Here is an 18,884-nt window from a genome sequence, read left to right on the forward strand (position 1 = left end):
TTGGCCCATTGAGCTTAATGCATTATCCATGGAGATAATACAATGGGAAGTGGCCTTTTTTCAATGATATTGGAAGGGGTCTTTGGATCGAATGAGCTTAAAGAATAGGGTGGGAAAGATTTTATTACGTCAGTAACATTTATTTCCTTCTCAAATGTCATGAAACTGCTTGTCAAGGCTACAGACTATTCAAAAGGCATGTAGAGTCTGGCAAGAGAAGGACTAGGAGCAGCAGCACAGGAGGAAGGAGCAAGAGTGAGACTGAATGGAACTGGGATTCTTAGAGGGTCTTTGGGAATGGACCTGTGACTCTGTCAGATCTGTAGAAAGATGCTGGAATTGTGCTATCTTTTGTAGAAAGGCCATTGAGCAGAATACTCTATTGTTCACTATGATAGTGAGGATAAGTGCCATGAATTGCTTTGTTCCCAGATCCTGTGACATCAAGCAAGAATTGATATTTTAGAGAGGTACAAGTTAACCGAGGACAATTAGCATGGAGTTGTCAAGGGTAGGTAGTGGCCAACATTTTCTTGACACGGATACCAGGAGAGTTTATGTGAATAGCACACTTGATTTGCTCTGCGTACTTCTTGAAAGAGGTCCACTAAGCAGATGGATCAGGAAAGTAGATGCCTATAAACTGCAAGGCAATTTAGATTAAAAATCAGCTCAATGGAAGCAAGGAATACTGCTGCAGGAATTTTAGTGACTGGAGAACTTTACCAGAAGGGTCTTTGGGGCTCTGTACTAAGTCCCAATTTTTCATTACGTAATTTTTATATTACTAATGTCTTAGCTTTGAACTATGATTAGGAGGTTTGCTGATACGAAAATTGCCAACGTGGTTGATGGAGAGACTTCTAGGTTGCAGGGAAATATCAAAGATTGGTTAACTGGGTACAAAAAAGTCACAAATCAAAAATCAGAATCAAAATCAGGTTTATTATCACTGACATATGTTGTGTAATTTGTTCTTTAGTGGCAGTAAGAGATAAAAATTACTATGAATTACAAAAATAAATTAATAGTTAGATTGAAAGACAAATAACGAGTTGGCATTTTGACATAATGCGGTTTTGAGCTGTGGACGTGACACTGCAAGAAGAATGCGACAGGACAAGAGGGTGTAGGGAAGCTTTATGAGAATGGGTAGATTTAATTCAGGTGTATAGCTTCAAGAGAGGCCAAAACAGAGTGGACAGGAATGACCTATTTCTTTTTAGGAAAGGTTGATAACTACGATCATTGATTCTAAGTGTTTGGTTGAAGATTTGGACGGTGTTTGAGGAAAATATTTTTCATTCAAAAATGGCCTCCATCAGTTCTATGACTGTAGTTGGCAGTCTCCATTTCTTGCTTACAATAATGAAGTTTCCAACACTAAAGCATTTTCTTTGCTTGTCAGCTCATCCAGGCTCTGTTCTACTGTGTTTTATGTTGCATGAATAGTTGGAGCTAAATCCTGTTGCATTTTTAACAAGGTGTTTATAATATATAAGAAGGCTGAGTTAAGGAGAATTTCCAGCCTACAGCACTATGCTGGGACTGAGGTAGCCACCTTCCCACAAAAAACTTCACCTTTCTTTGTATCAAATATGATTCTGCCAGATTTATTTAGTATGGATCTTCACTGAGCACTGATTTCTGCAGGTGCTTGTTGTGGCAACATTTACTGTGTCCATTATTGGATCCAGTATTCTGATGAGATTGAGAGGTTAGAATCATGTTGGAACAAAAACTGAGTCATTCAAATACCTTATTAGAGTTATTGATGGTTCATTGTGACTTCATGATTCATTTGTCCTGAACTGAGTGACAGAAACAGTCTTTAAACCACAATGTCTCTGCAACCATGATGCCAATTTTAATTCATCAGATCTGCTGCACTTGGTCAATATCCCTCCATTCACTGCTTGCTCAGGTGTCTGCCTAATTGCCTCTTAAACATTCCTATTTTATGTGCTTTCACCACTTCCCCTGCCAGCACATTCCAGGCACCTACTGCTTTCTGTGTTTTTAAAAATAACTTTTGTAGATCTGGTATATCGGATTGGTATTGAGAACCGTGAGGTCATGAGCCAGGAGCAGACGGGAACCTAGTGAAGGCAGGGGAAGGAAACTACCCTTGCCTTGTTGCGCACTGCTCCTGTATCGTGGAGAAATTTCCAGTTCCCACATTAACCTAATCGGCTACCTGGAACCTACAAAGGCAAAATGGAAGTAAAACCTGCTCCAACAAGGAACCTTCCTAAGAAGAGAAAAGGAAAACTCAACCAGGAGAGTTGTTAAGCTTTATAGCTTGTGATGTTGTCTGGTCCTAGAACTGTACTTGGAAGAAATTGAGTGATATGAGTTAATGTTGGTATGTGACACCAGAGTTCAAAGCAGAGATTTGTCTCTGGCTTTCAAATTAGGAAGAACTAATGCAATTCAGGTTGTCATGCTGGGGATGTTTGCAGAATGTCCTCTATCATCAGCTCTCCACCACCATTATTATCAGCAGGGTGTAGAAGAGGTGCAGAACTGTCTCATATTTATTTATAACGTAGAAAGAGGGCATTTGGTATATTAAGTACATGCCGACTCTCAGCTCGATCCCATTAACTCCCCCACCTGTCTCACTGTAGCAATTTTCTCACACTTGGCCAGCCCCTCGACTGGGATTCTCATAACAGCCAACAACGTTACAGTATCCAATGAACCCAGCAGCCAACATGTACTTGGGATGCAGGAAGAAACAAGACCCTGGGAAGAGCCACACACAGCCAGCGAGACCATATGAGGACCACACAATGAAAAGTTTGGTGGTTGGAGTCACTGGACTACTATGCCACAGCTTGGATGTTACTTTATTGCCAATACTAAATGTTGGCACACGGCATGTACCGACCCATGTTTACCAACATTATGGCTCACAGCATTACGGGTAGTGTTCTTCGTTCCAGGCCACTTCACCTATAGTTGTAGTACCACTCTACGGGAGAGGGGATGTACGAACTGTTGTGAATATACACTGTGCAGGTGGCAGATAGGTTGCTGAGAATAAAGTCAAGTAGAGAGCAAACACCAGCTTTCCTTGCCTAACTCTATGAATTTGTCTATAATTGAATATAATGGGACATAATTATATATTAGCACATTTTGTGGCTTTGTGGTCTGATTCAGCCCCCAGTAAAACCCTAGTTCAATCTGGAATACAGGAGAGCACAGCACAGAAGTATCTGCAAGAGTTTAGAGTTATCAACCTAATAAAGCAACTACACAGGCTACATGACAAACAGAGAAAGACTGAAACTGAATCATAGACTAGAGTTGATGCTGAGGATTCTGAGCTTAGTTCACTCTGGAAAGCTCTGTATACAGCTAAATTAGCAGCCCAAAAAAATTAACAAGAGGAATATAAAAGTGAATAAGTCTCCGGGTCCTGTCAGGGTATTCCCTAGGACCTTGAGGGAAGTTAGTGTGGAAAATAGCAGGGGCTCTGACAGAAATATTTCAAACGTCATTAGAAACGAGGATGGTGCCGGAGGATTGGCGTATTGCTCATGTTATTCTATTGTTTAAAAAGGGTTCTAAGAGTAAACCTAGCAATTATCGGCCTGTGAGTTTGACGTCAGTGGTGGGTAAATTGATGGAAAGTATTCTTAGAGATGGTATATATAATTATCTGGATAGACAAGGTCTGATTAGGAACAGTCAACATGGATTTGTGTGTGGAAGGTCATGTTTGACAAATCTTATTGAATTTTTTGAAGAGGTTACTAGAAAAGTTGACAAGGGTAAAGCAGTGGATGTTGTCTATATGGACTTCAGTAAGGCCTTTGACAAGGTTCCACACGGAAGGTTAGTTAGGAAGGTTCAATCGTTAGGTATTAATATTGAAGTAGTAAAATGGATTCAGCAGTGGCTGGATGGGAGATGCCAGAGAGTAGTGGTGGATAACTGTTTGTCAGATTGGAGGCTGGTGACTAGTGGTGTGCCTCAGGGATCTATACTGGGTCCAGTGTTGTTTGTCATATACATTAATGATCTGGATGATGGGGTGGTAAATTGGATGAGTAAGTATGCAGATGATACTAAGATAGGTGGAGTTGTGGATAATGAAGTAGGTTTTCAAAGCTTTCAGAGAGATTTGGGCCAGTTAGAAGAGTGGGCTGAAAGATGCTGATAAATGTGAGATGCTACAATTTGGTAGGACTAATCAAAATAGGACATACATGGTAAATGGTAGGGCATTGAAGGATGCAGTGGAACAGAGGGATCTAGGAATGATGGTGCATAGTTCCCTGAAGGTGGAATCTCATGTGCATAAGGTGGTGAAGAAAGCTTTTGGTATGCTGGCCTTTATAAATCAGAGCATTGAGTATAGGAGTTTGGTTGTAATGTTAAAATTATACAAGGCATTGGTAAGGCCAAATTTGGAGTATTGTGTACAGTTCTGGTCACCAAATTATAGGAAGGATGTCAACAAAATAGAGAGAGTACAGAGAAGATTTACTAGAATGTTACCTGGGTTTCATCACCTAAGTTACAGAGAAAGGTTGAACAAGTTGGGTCTTTATTCTTTGGAGCGTAGAAGGTTGAGGGGAGACTTGCTAGAGGTATTTAAAATTATGAGGGGGATAGATAGCGTTGACGTAGATAGGCTTTTTCCATTGAGAGTAGGGGAGATTCAAACAAGAGGACGTGAGTGGAGAGTTAAAGGGCAAAAGTTTAGGGGTAACATGAGGGGGAACTTCTTTACTCAGAGAGAGGTAGCTGTGTGGAACGAGCTTCCAGCAGAAGTGGTTGAGGCAGGTTCGATATTGTCATTTAAAGTTAAATTGGATCGCTATATGGACAGGAAAGGAATGGAGGGTTATGGGCTGAGTGCAGGTCGGTGGGACTAGGTCAGAGTAAGCGTTCGGCACGGACTAGAAGGGCCGAGATGGCCTGTTTCCGTGCTGTAATTGTTATATGGTTATAAGTGGCTTGCCCCTTTTTATATTCTCTCTGATTCAATCCTGACTTCATTTCTTCATCTTGTCGTATTGGTTATGGAAAAATCCAATGTTGCAATTCCTCTTCTGAGTTCCAACACACCTGCTATTGCGGAAAAGAAGCTCAAATTTCTTCAGCAGCCTCCCCTTCTGCTTGGATTGCAAGTGTGCAGAAAGACTGAAGTTTCTTACGATTATATGGAGACAGTGCTTCCTACAAAACGTGGAAGATCTTACTGTATCCTGTAGCGGTGTGCTACACACAGCGCTAGAATAACCACACGGAGTCGGTGAGTTGGAGTTGCGATAAAGAGATTTATTCAAACTTCGCGGCCTGCTTTAAAGCCTTCCCGTTCCCGCTCTCCCTGGGGCGGGACTGCTGTGGGGAATGCATATTCCCAGACCCTTTCCGCGCGCGGGATTTTCCCCCTGCTGGTGAAGATGGCCTGGCGCCCTTTCTGGGGCCGGCCCTCTGCCTGCGCGCGCTGTTTCGTGGGCCAGTTCGTGTGTGCCAGAAAGTGGGTCGCCACATAACCCCCCCCCCCAGAACCGGTGCTACCTCCCCCAATGTCCACAGTCTGGATCAGCCTCTGTTTGGGATGTCTACCCCTGCGTCGCGGTGCCTGAGCCTGGACCGGCTGTGCCAAGTCCACATGGGCCGGTTTGAGTTGGTCCACCGTGTAAACCTCCTCTCTCCCCCCAATGTCCAGCAAGAACGTGGAACCGTTGTTCCTGATCACCTTAAACGGCCCCTCGTAGGGCCACTGTAGCGGTGCCCGGTGTCCGCCCCGTCGTACAAAAAGAAACTTACAGTTCTGCAGGTCTTTGGGTACGCAGGTCGGGCTCTGTCCATGCTGTGAAGTGGGGATGGGGGCCAGGTTACCGAGCCTCTCCCATAGTCTGTCCAGGACTGCTGTGGGTTCTTCCTCTTGCCCCCTTGGGGCTGGTATGAACTCTCCTGGGACGACCAGGGGCACGCCGTACACCAACTCGGCCAACGAGGTGTGTAGATCCTCTTTGGGCGCCGTGCGGATTCCGAGCAGGACCCAGGGAAGCTCGTCCACCCAGTTAGGCCCCTCCAGGCGGGCCACGAGAGCTGATTTCAGGTGACGGTGGAAACACTCCACTAGTCCGTTCGACTGTGGGTGGTAGGCAGTTGTGTGGTGTAGCTGTGTTCCTAAAAGGCTGGCCATAGCTGACCACAGGCTGGAGGTGAACTGGGCGCCTCTGTCGGAGGTAATGTGGGCCGATACCCCGAAGCGTGCTACCCAGGTTGCGATCAGTGCTCGGGTGCAGGATTCGGAGGTGGTGTCGTTGAGCGGGACTGCCTCTGGCCATCTGGTGAACCAGTCTATCATAGTTAGGAGGTACCGCGCTCCTTGCGACACTGGCAGGGGCCCCACGATATCCACATGGATGTGGTCGAACCTCCGGCGGGTGGGTTCGAACCGCTGCGGCGGAGCCTTGGTGTGCCGCTGCACCTTGGCCGTTTGGCACTGCATGCACGTTTTCGCCCATTCACTGACCTGTTTACGAAGTCCATGCCACACGAACCTGTTGGCGACCAGCCGGACAGTTGTCCTGATGGAGGGGTGCGCTAAGTTGTGAATGGATTCGAAAACCCACCAGCACCAGGTTGCCGGGACGACGGGGCGGGGTTGGCTGGTAGCTGTGTCACATAGTAGGGTCCTCTCACCTGGGCCTACGGGGAGGTCTTGGAGCTGCAAACCGGAGACTGCAGTCCTGTAACTGGGGATCTCAGTGTCTGCCTGCTGTGCCTCTGCCAGCGCTGCATAGTCCACCCCCTGGGACAGGGCCTGTATGGTAGGTCTGGATAGTGCGTCTGCCACGACGTTGTCCTTTCCCGAGACATGCCAGATGTCCATCGTGTACTCGGAGATGTAGGACAGATGTCGCTGCTGGCGGGACGACCAGGGGTCGGACACCTTCATGAACGCAAAGGTAAGCGGTTTGTGGTCTGTAAAAGCGGTGAAGGGCCTACCTTCTAAGAAGTACCTGAAATGCCGGATTGCCAGGTATAGTGCCAATAGCTCCCGGTCGAAAGCACTGTATTTGAGTTCAGGTGGTTGTAGGTGTTTGCTGAAGAATGCCAGGGGTTGCCAGCGACCCTTGATGAGTTGTTCCAGCACTCCACTGACCGCTGTGTTGGATGCGTCCACCGTGAGGGCAGTAGGAACGTCCGTTCTGGGGTGCACTAGCGTCGCGGCGTTTGCCAAGGCTTCTTTGGTTTTAACGAAAGCGGCTGCGGCCTCTTTGTCCCAGGTAATGTCCTTGCCCTTACCTGACATCAGAGTGAACAGGGGGCGCATAGTTCGGGCTGCTGAGGGGAGGAAACGGTGGCAGAAATTCACCATACCCACAAATTCCTGCAGGCCTTTGATTGTGTTGGGTCGGGGGAAGTGGCGGACCGCGTCTACCTTGGCGGGCAGAGGGGTTACCCCGTCTTTAGTAATCCTGTGGCCCAGGAAGTTGATGGTGTCGAGTCCGAACTGGCATTTGGCCGGGTTGATCGTGAGGCCGAAATCACTCAGGCAGGAGTAGAGCTGGCGGAGGTGGGACAGATGCTCCTGACGACTACTGCTGGCTATGAGGATGTCGTCCAAACAGATGAATGCAAAGTCCAGGTCGCGTCCCACCGCGTCCATTAGCCGCTGGAAAGTCTGTGCGGCATTCTTTAGGCCGAACGGCATTTGGAGGAATTCGAAAAGTCCAAACGGGGTGATGAGTGCTGTTTCGGGGATGTCGTCCGGATGTACAGGGATTTGATGGTATCCCCGGACGAGGTCTACCTTGGAAAAGATCCTTGCGCCGTGTAGGTTTGCTGCGAAGTCTTGAATGTGCGGCACAGGGTAGCGGTCTGGCATTGTAGCCTCGTTCAGTCTGCGGTAGTCACCGCATGGTCTCCAGCCCCCCGTTGCCTTGGGCACCATGTGCAGGGGGGAGGCCCATGGGCTGTCGGACTGCCGTACAATCCCCAATTCCTCCATCCTCTTGAACTCCTCCTTCACCAGTCGGAACTTGTCCGGAGGAAGCCTTCGAGCACGGGCGTGGAGGGGTGGTCCCTGGGTCGGGATGTGGTGCTGTACTCCGTGTCTGGGCATGGCTGCCGTGAACTGCGGTGTCAGTACTGGTGGGAAATCCGCCAGGACCCTGGTGAATTCATCGTCGGACAGCGTGATGGAGTCCAGGTGTGGGGCTGGCAACTGTGCTTCACCCAGGGAGAACGTTTGAAAAGTCTTGGCGTGGACTAAACGCTTCCCTTGCAGGTCGACCAGCAGGCTGTGAGCTCGCAGAAAATCTGCCCCCAGGAGTGGTTGGGCCACGGCGGCCAGTGTGAAGTCCCACGTGAACCGGCTGGAGCTGAACTGTAGCCGCACCATGCGGGTGCTGTAGGTTCGTATTGTGCTGCCATTTGCAGCCCTCAGGGTGGGTCCCGGTTCTCTGTTGCGGGTGTCGTAACTCGTTGGAGGTAAAACGCTGATTTCCGCTCTGGTGTCGACCAAAAATCGGCGTCCCGACTGCTTGTCCCAGACGTACAGGAGGCTGTCCTGATGGCCAGCCGCCGTAGTGATTGGCGGCGGCTGGGCCTTAGCGTTTCCCGGGAATTTGCAGGGTGGTCTACAGCGGCGGGCCTCTGTGCCCCACCACTGGTGGTAGAAGCACCATTGTTCGTTGGGCTCTGCTGCCGGGCCTGGTCTGGTCTGTCGTTGGGCACGCGGCTTGGTGATCTGTGCAACAAATGCGCCTCTCTCCTTCTTGGCATTCCACAGCACATCTGCCCGGGCCGCCACCTCCCAGGGGTCGCTGAAATCTGTGTCGGCCAGCAGCAGATGTATGTCCTCCGGCAGTTGCTCTAGGAACACCTGCTCAAACATGAGGCAGGGTTTGTGTCCTTCAGCCAGGGCCAGCATTTCGTTCATTAATGCTGACGGTGGCCTGTCTCCCAAACCATCCAGGTGCATTAAGCGGCGTGCTCGTTCGCGCCATGAGAGTCCGGAAGTCCTTATGAGCAGGGCTTTGAATGCTGTGTATTTGCTGTTCTCCAGGGGCGACTGTATAAACTCCTCAACTTGTGCAGCAGTCTCTTGGTCGAGTGAGCTCAGCATGTAGTAGTAGCGAGTGGACTCCGAGGTTATCTGCCGAATGTGGAATTGTGCTTCTGCCTGTTCAAACCACAGACAAGGTCGCAGTGGCCAAAAGCTTGGCAGTTTTAATGAAACTGCGTGAACAGATGCGGCGTCAGTCATCTCTGGTCCAAATATCGTTTGGGCCGTCGGGGTCACCAAATGTAGCGGTGTGCTACACACAGCGCTAGAATAACCACACCGAGTCGGTGAGTTGGAGTTGCGATAAAGAGATTTATTCAAACTTCACGGCCTGCTTTAAAGCCTTCCCGTTCCCGCCCTCCCTGGGGCGGGACTTCTGTGGGGAATGCATATTCCCAGACCCTTTCTGCGCGCGGGATTTTCCCCCTGCTGGTGAAGATGGCCTGGCGCCCTTTCTGGGGCCGGCACGCTGCCTGCGCGCACTGTTTCGTGGGCTGGTTCGTGTGTGCTAGAAAGTGGGTCGCCACAATCCCATGATTTTTACATAACTATACAATAACCATTGGTGTTATGCAACACACATCAAAGTTGCTGGTGAACGCAGCAGGCCAGGCAGCATCTCTAGGAAGAGGTACAGTTGACGTTTCAGGCCGAGACCCTTCGTCAGGACTAACTGAAGGAAGAGTTAGTAAGAAATTTGAAAGTGGGGGGGGGGGAGATCCAAAATGATAGGAGAAGACAGGAGGGGGAGGGATGGAGCCAAGATCTGGATAGGTGATTGGCAAAAGGGATATGAGATGATCATGGGACAGGAGGCCCAGGGAGAAGGAAAAGGAGGGGGGGAACCCAGAGGATGGGCAAGGGGTATAGTCAGAGGGACAGAGGGAGAAAAAGGAGAGAGAGAGAAAGAATGTGTGTATATAAATAAATAACGGATAGGGTACGAGGGGGAGGTGGGGCATTAGCAGAAGTTAGAGAAGTCAATGTTCATGCCATCAGGTTGGAGGCTACCCAGATGGAATATAAGGTGTTGTTCCTCCAACCTGAGTGTGGCTTCATCTTTACAGTAGAGGAGGCCGTGGATAGACATGTCAGAATGGGAATGGGATGTGGAATTAAAACATGTGGCCACTGGGAGATCCTGCTTTCTCTGGCGGACAGAGCGTAGGTGTTCAGCAAAACGGTCTCCCAGTCTGCGTCGGGTCTTGCCAATATATAGAAGGCCACATCTGGAGCACCGGACGCAGTATATCACCCCAGCATACTCACAAGTGAAGTGTCGCCTCACCTGGAAGGACTGTCTGAGGCCCTGAATGGTGGTAAGGGAGGAAGTGTAAGGGCATGTGTAGCACTTGTTCCGCTTACAAGGGTAAGTGCCAGGAGGGAGATCAGTGAGGAGGGATGGCGGGGGGACGAATGGACAAGGGAGTCACGTAAGGAGCGATCCCTGCTGGTGAAAATAAAGCGGTGGGGGCCAGGGAACTTAAAATCATCGAAAAGTTTAAGAGCGTGAGAATTGTCACGAACATAGGTAGGAAGGGATTGAACAAGGGGGGATAAAACCGTGTTGAGGTATGCAGAAACAAGTTCGGTGGGGCAGGAGCAAGCTGAGACTATAGGTCTGCCAGGACAGGCAGGTTTGTGGATCTTGGGTAGGAGGTAGAAACGGGAAGTGCGGGGTGTGGGAACTATAAGGTTGGTAGCAGTGGATGGGAGATCCCCTGAGCGGATAAAGTCGGTGATGGTGTGGGAGGCAATGGCCTGGTGCTCCTTAGTGGGGTCACGATCGAGGGGTAAATAAAAGGAGGTATCCGCGAGTTGTCACTGTGCCTTGGCAAGGTAGAGGTCAGTACACCAGACTACAACAGCACCCCCCTTTTCGGCGGGTTTAATAGTAAGGTTAGGATTAGTGCGGAGAGCAGAGCGTTTGGAAAGAGTAAAGTTGGAATGGGAACAAGGTGCGGTGAAGTCAAGACGGTTGATGTCCCATTGGCAGTTAGCAATAAAGAGATCCAGAGCAGGCATGGTGAAAATAAAGCGGTGGGAGCCAAGGAGCTTAAAATCATCGAAAAGTTTTGCTTGAATGTGTGTTGCTTGAATTTCCAGCATCTGCAGAATTCCTCGTGTTTGCCAATGGTGTTATTGTCATTTTTATGTGTATTTTTTATGATCACAAGACCCAGCTGGGCATTAATAACTTAACGTACTGCAGGTTACCCCATCAGCGAGTCACTTGTTGGCAGAGAAACTGAAGGACTGGAGCTGCTTGCATCAGTGAGGCAGTCGAGGCGTCGGTGCATGAAGGGACTGTACAGTTTAACAGCAAGTGGTCATCTCAGTCGCTTTTCTTGTGATTGCAAGATTCTGTTGGACGTTGTTAATATGGAATGCTGCGAGACCGGTTCTCTGCATAATTAGTGGACAGCAGAGCCGGATGACAGGGGAGATGCATTACCTTAGTTGTGGTTAGTACTAGGCCCTCAAGCTGCAGTGTTGCCTGTTTACAGCTGCCCAGGAGAGAGGAGTCAGAGTCAGTGCTCTCTATTAGAGGCGGTGTGGTGCAGCATCCAAGCTGGGGTCAGCATCGTTTACTCGGCGCAGAACAGGCTGCGTTGTGTTCGACTGCAGACTGCTGCAATGTTCATGGACTCAGGGTCTTGGACTATACAGTGTATTTTTGTGTGACTGTATTTTACTGCTATCTTATATGTTTACTGCTATCTTATATGTGTGCCTTGTGCTGTGTATGACTGTTGGTACTGTGTTTTGCACCTTGACTTCCAGAGTAATGCTGCCTTATCTGGCTGTATTCATTGGTATTCATGTATGGTTGAATGACAATTGAACTTGAACTACTAAACTTCGTAACTTCTAGAATCGAGGAAACTTGTGATCATTTTAACAATGCTCCAGTAGGGAATGGAGTAGACACATTTCTAAGATTCACTTTACGCCCTCTTCACTTTCATATATCATTGTTCTTTACATTTAATGTAGGTAAGAAGTCTCAGGTTGCTCTGGAGGCAAACCTAAAGAAACTGGAGGAGGAATGTAAAGCTAAGGAGGCTGAGCGTGTGAACCTGGAACTGGAGCTGACAGAGGTGAATGAAAGCTTGAAGAAAGCCCTTGCTGGAGGGCCCACACTAGGACTGACAATAGAGCCAAAGTCTTCCAGGACGTCTAGCCCACAGGTATAAGAAGGTGTATAAATATCGATTGCATATTGAAAGAGCAAGAGGATCTATTTCTGTTTGTAACTTTCCTATTTGTAAATGAGACACACATAAAGTAAAGTACTGAGCAGGTTAGGCAGCAGTTGTGAATAGAGAAGCAGACTTAACCGCTCAGGTCACAGGCTCCTCACCAGAACTGGAAAGTCAGTTGAAATTTGTAGAGAGTGTAGGGGAGGGAGATAGGGAGAATCAAAAGGACAATGTTATGATAGTCATGGGAGATTTCAACATGCAGGTCAATTGGGAAAATCAGGTTGGTAATAGATCTCAAGAAAGTGAGTTTGTTGAGTGCCCAAGAGATGGCTTTGTAGAGCGGTTTGTCATTGAGCCTCCGAGGGGTTCAGCTATACTGGATTGGGTGTTATGTAATGAACTGGAGGTGATTAGGGTGCTTAAGGTAAAAGAACCCTTAGGAGACAACGATAACAATATGACTGAGTTCAACTTCAAATTCGACAGGGAGAAAGTAAAGTCTGACATAGCAGTATTTCAGTGGAGTAAAGGAAATTACTGTGGTATGAGAGAGAAATTGGCCAAAGTAAATTAGAAGGAGATGCTGGCAGGGATGACAGCAGAACAGCAATGGCATGAGTTTCTGGGAAAAATGAGGAAGGTGTAGGGCAGATGTATTCCAAAAACGAAGAAATATTTAAATGGCAAGATAGCATAACCGTAGCTGACAAGGGAAGTCAAAGCTAATGTAAAAGCAAAAGTTACAAAGCAAAAATTAGTGGGAAGATAGAGGATTGGGAAGCTTTTAAAAACCTACAGAGAGCAACTAAAAGAATCATTAGGAGAGAAAAGATGAAATATGAAAACAAGCTAGCAAACAATATCAAAGTGGAGAGTAAAAGCTTTTTCAAGTATGTAAAAAATAAAAGGGATGAGAGTAGATATAGGACCACTAGAAAATGAGGTCGGAGAAGTAATAATGCGTGACAAGGCGATGGCAAAAGAACTAACTGAGAATTTTGCAACAGTCTTCATGCTGGAAGACACTGGCCAGATGTTGGAGAGTGTGAGGGAAGAGAAGTGGGTGCAATTACTATTAGAAGGGAGAAGGTGCTCAAAAAGCTGAAAGACCTAAGGGTACATAAGTCACCTGGGCCAGATGAACTGCACCCTAGCGTTCTGAAAGAGGTGGTGATGGAGATTTGGTCTGTAGTTCCCAGAATTTTAAAGAGAAGTACAACATTTAACCAGGACCTCACCTGTGCCTAGACAGGACATGAAAGACACACATCAAGGTCCCAGCAATCTCGTCTCTCGCCTCCTTCAGTAACCTGGGGTAGATCCCATCAGGCACTGGGGACTTATCCACCTTAGTAATCATTAGGAGGCCCAAAGCTTCCTCCTCCTTGACCTCTAAACACCCTAACACTCACCACTGATAGCCCGGTTCTCCATATCTTTTTCCTTGGTAACTACTGAAGCAACTACTCATTAGGTGTCTTACTCACATTCTCTGCATCCAAGCAAATGTTTGTCTTTTTATCCTTGAGTGGTCCCACCCTCTCCCTAGTTATTCTCTTATTCTTGATGTATGTATAGAATGCCTTGGGATTCAGCTTAATCCTACTTACCAAGGGCTTCTCATGGCCCCTCCTGGCTTTCCTAATTTCATTCTTTAGTTCTTGTCTGGGTTGTGTATACTCATCATGTGCTCCATTTGATCCTAACTTCTGAAGCTTTACATATTTTTCCTTTTTCTTCTTGACTAAATTCATCATTTCTCTAGACATCATCTATCTTTCCACTCCTGTTCTTGCTTCTAATAGGGAACATTCCTTTCCTGTACTCTGTGCAATTGAGCTTTAAACACCTTCCACATGTCTGATGTGGACTTGCCAGAAAAAAATGCTGTTCCCAATTAACTCTTCTTAGTTCCTGCCTAAAGCCCTTGTAATTTGCCCTACTCCAATTTAAAACTCTCCCACAAGGATCCTTATCTCTAGCTATCCTGAAAGTTAAGGACCTATGGTCACTGTTCCCTAACTGCTCACCCACTGAAAGGTCAGTCACCTGGCCAGGCTCATTACCCAACACCAGGTCCGGTACAGCCCTCCTCTCATTGGACCATCCACATATTGATCTAAAAAACCCTCCTGGATATACTTAATAACTTCTGCCCCATCTGAACCCCTTGCACTAAGAATGTTCCAGCTTATATTTGTAAAGTTGAAATCCCCCATGACAACAACCCTATTGTTTTAACACATTTCCTAAATCCATTTACATATCTGTTCCTCAATGTCCAAGTGGCTCTCGGGGGGCGGGGGGGGGGGTCTGTAGTACAATCCCATCAGTGTGATTATAACCTTCCTATTCCTGAGTTCTACCCAAATGGACTCAATGTCTGAACCCTCCATTGTGTCTCCCTGAGGGCATCTGTGAGATTATCTCTGATTAGTAGCGTAACTCTTACCTGCCCCCCCCCCCCCGGCCTTTACCTCCTCCTCTATCTTTTCTAAGACTTCAAAAATCTTAATCACCCATTCCTGCCCGTCTCTCAAGTTTCTGTAATAGAAGTTTTAATAGAATATTGCAGCACCTTTTGAGGATGGAACAGATTTAATGCTTCAGCTTGATGACCACGCATTAGAATACGGGAAAGGTGGGTGGGATGCAGGGAGAAAACAAGAGAGAAAATTTGTGGGAGAGAGAACGAGAGAGAGCACTGTTGCACTGGAAGCCCAGGGCATCCATTCAGGTACATTGTAGCTTGTAGACAAATATGAACCAGTTCAGAAATGAGCATGATATATTTTCTCCAAGATGTAAGGAGGGTTGTTTATTCCATACAAGGGTCCTTATCATGCAAAAGTGTACGTGGTGCTTGAACAAAGTGTTCCTTGAATATGGAATTTGGATTTTTTAAAGGAAAGATGAAAGATGTAAAATTCTTGTGGGTAGAGTTAAGAAACTGCAAGGGTAAAAAGACCCTGATGGGAGTTATATACATGACCTCGAACTGTAGCCAAGATGTGGGCTATAAATTTCCACGGAAAATAGAAAAGGCCTGTAATAAGGGCAATGGGGGATTGCAATATGCAGGAAGATTGGGAAAATCAGGTTGGTGCTGGACCCAAGAGAGGGAATTTGTAGAATGCCTGCAAGATGGCTTTTCAGAGAACCCACTAGGAGAAAGACAATCCTGGATTGAGTGTTGTGTAATGAACCAGATCTGATAAGGTGAAGGAACCCTTGGAAAGCAGTGATCATAATATCAGTATTACAATGGAGTAAAAGGAATTATAGAGGCATGAGAGAAAAGCTGGCCAAAGCTAACTGGAAGAGGACACTAGCAGGAATGATGGCAGAACGGCAATGTCTGGTGTTTCTGGGGGCAATTCAGAGGGTGCAGAAAAGATAGAGTGTATTCAAAGATGAAGAAGTATTCTAAAGGGTGGATTAGGCAACTGTGGCTGACAAGGAAAGTTGAAGACAACATAAAAGCAAATGAGAGGGCATATAATATAACAAAAACTAGTGGGAGGTTAGAGGATTGGGAAGCCTTTTAAAAAAACAGCAGAAGGCAACAAAAAAAAGAGAGAAAAGATAAAATATGAAAGTAAGCGAGCCAAAAATATCAAAGCAGATACCAAAGTTTTTTCATACATATAAAGATTCAAAGAGAGGTGAGAGTTTACATTGGAGCAGTGGTGGGTAACAAAGAATTGGTGGACAAACTGAATATGTATTTTGTGAAGACACTAACAGTATGCCAGGAATGTGAGAGTGTCAGGTGCAGAAGTGAGTGTAGTTGCAATCACTAAGGAGAAGATCCTTGGGAAGCTGAAAAATCTGTTTGATAAGTCACGTGGACCAGATGGCCTACACCCCAGGGTTCTGAAAGAGGTAGCTGAAGAGACTGTGGGGCATTAGTCATGATCTTTCAAGAATCACTGGATTCTGGAATGGTTATGGAGAACTGGAAAATTGCAAATATCACTCCACTCTTTAAGAAGGGAGGGAGGCAGAAGAAAGGAAATTATAGGCCAGTTAGCCTGACTTCAGTGGTTCGGAAGATGTTGGAGTCCAACATGATCTCCTTAAGGGGAAATCTTGCCTGACAAATCTGCTGGAATTTGTTGAGGAAATAACAGACAAAGGAGAGTCAGTGGATGTTGTGTACTTGGATTTTCTGAAGGCCCTTGACAAGATGCCACACATGAGGCTACTTAACAAGGTTAGAGCCCATAGTAATACAGGAAAAATACTGGCATGTATAGAAGATCAACTGATTGGAAGGAGGCAAAGAGTCAGAATTAGGGGCCTTTTCTGGTTGCTGCCAGTGACAAGCGCTGGACCACTTATTTTCAAGTAGTTTGTCATGGATTTGGATCATGGAATTGATGGCTTTTTAGCTAAGTTTGCAGATGATACAAAGATAGGTGGAGGGAGCAGAGTCTGCAGAAGGACTTGAACAGATTGGGAGAAGAGGCAGAGAAGTTGCTGATGGAATATGAAGTGAATGGTAATGCACTTTGGTAGAAGGAAGAAAGGTATAAACTGTTTTCTAAAGGGGGAGGAAATTCTAAAGTTAGAGGTGCAAAGGGACTTGGGAATCCTCGTGTAGGATTCCCTAAAGGTTAACTTGAAGGTTCAGTCGGTGGTAAGGAAGGCAAATGCAATGAGAGGGTTAGAATATAAGAACTTGGTGCTGGGGCTTTATAAGGCATTGGTCAGACTGCTCTCAGAGTAGTGTGAGCAGTGTTAGGCTCCCTATCTAAGAAGAGATGTTCTGGCATTGTAGATGGTCCAGAGGAGGTTGATGAGAACGATTCCAGGAATGAAAGGGTTACCATATGAGGAGTGTTTGATGGCTCTGAGCCTGTATTCACTTCATTTAGAAGAATGGGGGGGGGGAGGTCTCATTGAATATTGAAAGGCTTCGACAGGGTGGATGTGGAGAAGATGTTTCCTATAGTGGATGAGTCTAAGACTAGCACGGACACAGCCTCAGAATAGAGGGATGTTCATTTAGAACAGAGGTGAGGAGGCATTTCTTTCGCCAGAGGCTGGTGACTCTGGAATTCATTTTGCTATGGACGACTGTGCAGTCCAGGTTTCCTTTCTTCTTTTTTGGCTTGTGCCTGCGTGTGTGTAGGTCTTTGCGTGTGTGTGTGCGTGTGCGTCTGCGTGTGCGTGCGTGCGGGTCTGTGCGTGCATGTCTGTGCGTGTGTCTGTGATGATGTCTTTTTCATGGCTTTTTACAAGGCGTGGAGCAAGAGAGAGAGACACTGTGTGACACCCCACTCCTCACACAGGCATTTTCGCAGTATTTCCCCTTTACTTTACGAGGTCGATTTGCGATCTCGACACTCAACCTGGCATGGATGGAAAGCGTACTCGGGAGTGGACTCGACTAGTTTCAAACCCGGGAACCTCCGCTCCCGGGTCCGGCGCCGATGTCGTTGCGCCACCAGCCGGCCCTGGAGTCCAGGTTTTCGAGTATATTCAAAGCAGAGATTGATGGGTTCCTGGACAGTCAGGATATCAAAGCTTACAGGGAGAAGGCAGGAGAATGGGGTTAAGAGGGATAACCAATGAGTCATGATGAAATGGCAGAGCAGACTCGATGGGACTAATTCAGCTCCTATGTTTTATAACATCCCAAGGTAAAACTGAAATAGAAATATTTAATTTCCCATGTTACTGTACGATCAGAATTTTAGTGAATATTCTCTATGTATGATACATTTAATTGAAATGTCCAGTGGAGGAGAGAATGCTAAATATGAAATTTATTATCCTGCATTGTTCCTCTTCACAGTCCCCTAACTTGATGCATCGTACCCTCGATAATTCTCCGGCTTCCAGCTGTGATACAAGTGACACTGAACCATCAGCGTTGCCCGTAAATGCAGCCGTTCTTGGCAGAAGACCATCTTCCATGGTTTCTTCCCCAAGTCGAGGACATGTACGCAGGAAGGCCAAGGTATTCTAGATCCACACATTATATCACATTTTTCACAATAATTCCCCGTTGCCATTGTGCTGACCGGACTATAAAACCACTGTCTTAACTTGTGAGATTTGTAGTGCTTTAACAGTATAAATATTTTCTTTCTTTCTCAGGCTACATAAAAGAAGCTACATGTATCATTACATCTATGTCACCTTTCATTGCAACAGCACCAGTTCCTGTCCTTCACTTGGTTCCCTGCAGGCTACTCTTCTGTACATGTCCATTGAACACCACCCATCCCCATCCCAGTAAAGTCACCCTGTATCTTCTCTACCATCAGCCTGATTGGAAATTACACAGTGCAAACTACAGTATATTCTATAAATATCACAAGAAAGCAACAACTTGAGAAACACATTCAGTTCAGTTCAGTTTATTTTATTTCCTATTTGATTTATTTTTCTATTGCTTGTCTCATTCATTAACATCTGGATCTTTCTAATTGCATTTCCCTCGCCAGCCAAGAATAGATGTGTACGTTATTGATATTCCTTTGCCACTTGTGATTCTATTGGTTTAGTCATAGTCATAGTCATAGTCATAGTCATACTTTATTGATCCCAGGGGGAATTGGTTTTCATTACAGTTGTCTCAAGGTTGTCTCAGTTTTTCTTTAATAAGGTTGCTATTC

General features: G+C 46.5%; 1 protein-coding gene across 4 annotated transcripts in view; it reads left to right on the top strand.

The window, feature by feature from the left end:
• The window catches only part of afap1 (actin filament associated protein 1), a 343,466-nt gene that overhangs the window by 316,479 nt on the left and 8,103 nt on the right, over window positions 1-18,884 (top strand). For all 4 annotated transcript variants that reach the window (XM_063046311.1, XM_063046314.1, XM_063046312.1 and 1 more), the window contains 2 exons: window positions 12,047-12,240; window positions 18,059-18,223. In XM_063046311.1, coding sequence (XP_062902381.1) covers window positions 12,047-12,240; window positions 18,059-18,223 — 359 coding nt within the window. The remainder of the gene's footprint in view (window positions 1-12,046; window positions 12,241-18,058; window positions 18,224-18,884) is intronic.

The sequence above is a fragment of the Mobula hypostoma genome, chromosome 4 (genome assembly GCF_963921235.1).
Source record: "Mobula hypostoma chromosome 4, sMobHyp1.1, whole genome shotgun sequence".
Lineage (NCBI taxonomy): Eukaryota > Metazoa > Chordata > Chondrichthyes > Myliobatiformes > Myliobatidae > Mobula > Mobula hypostoma.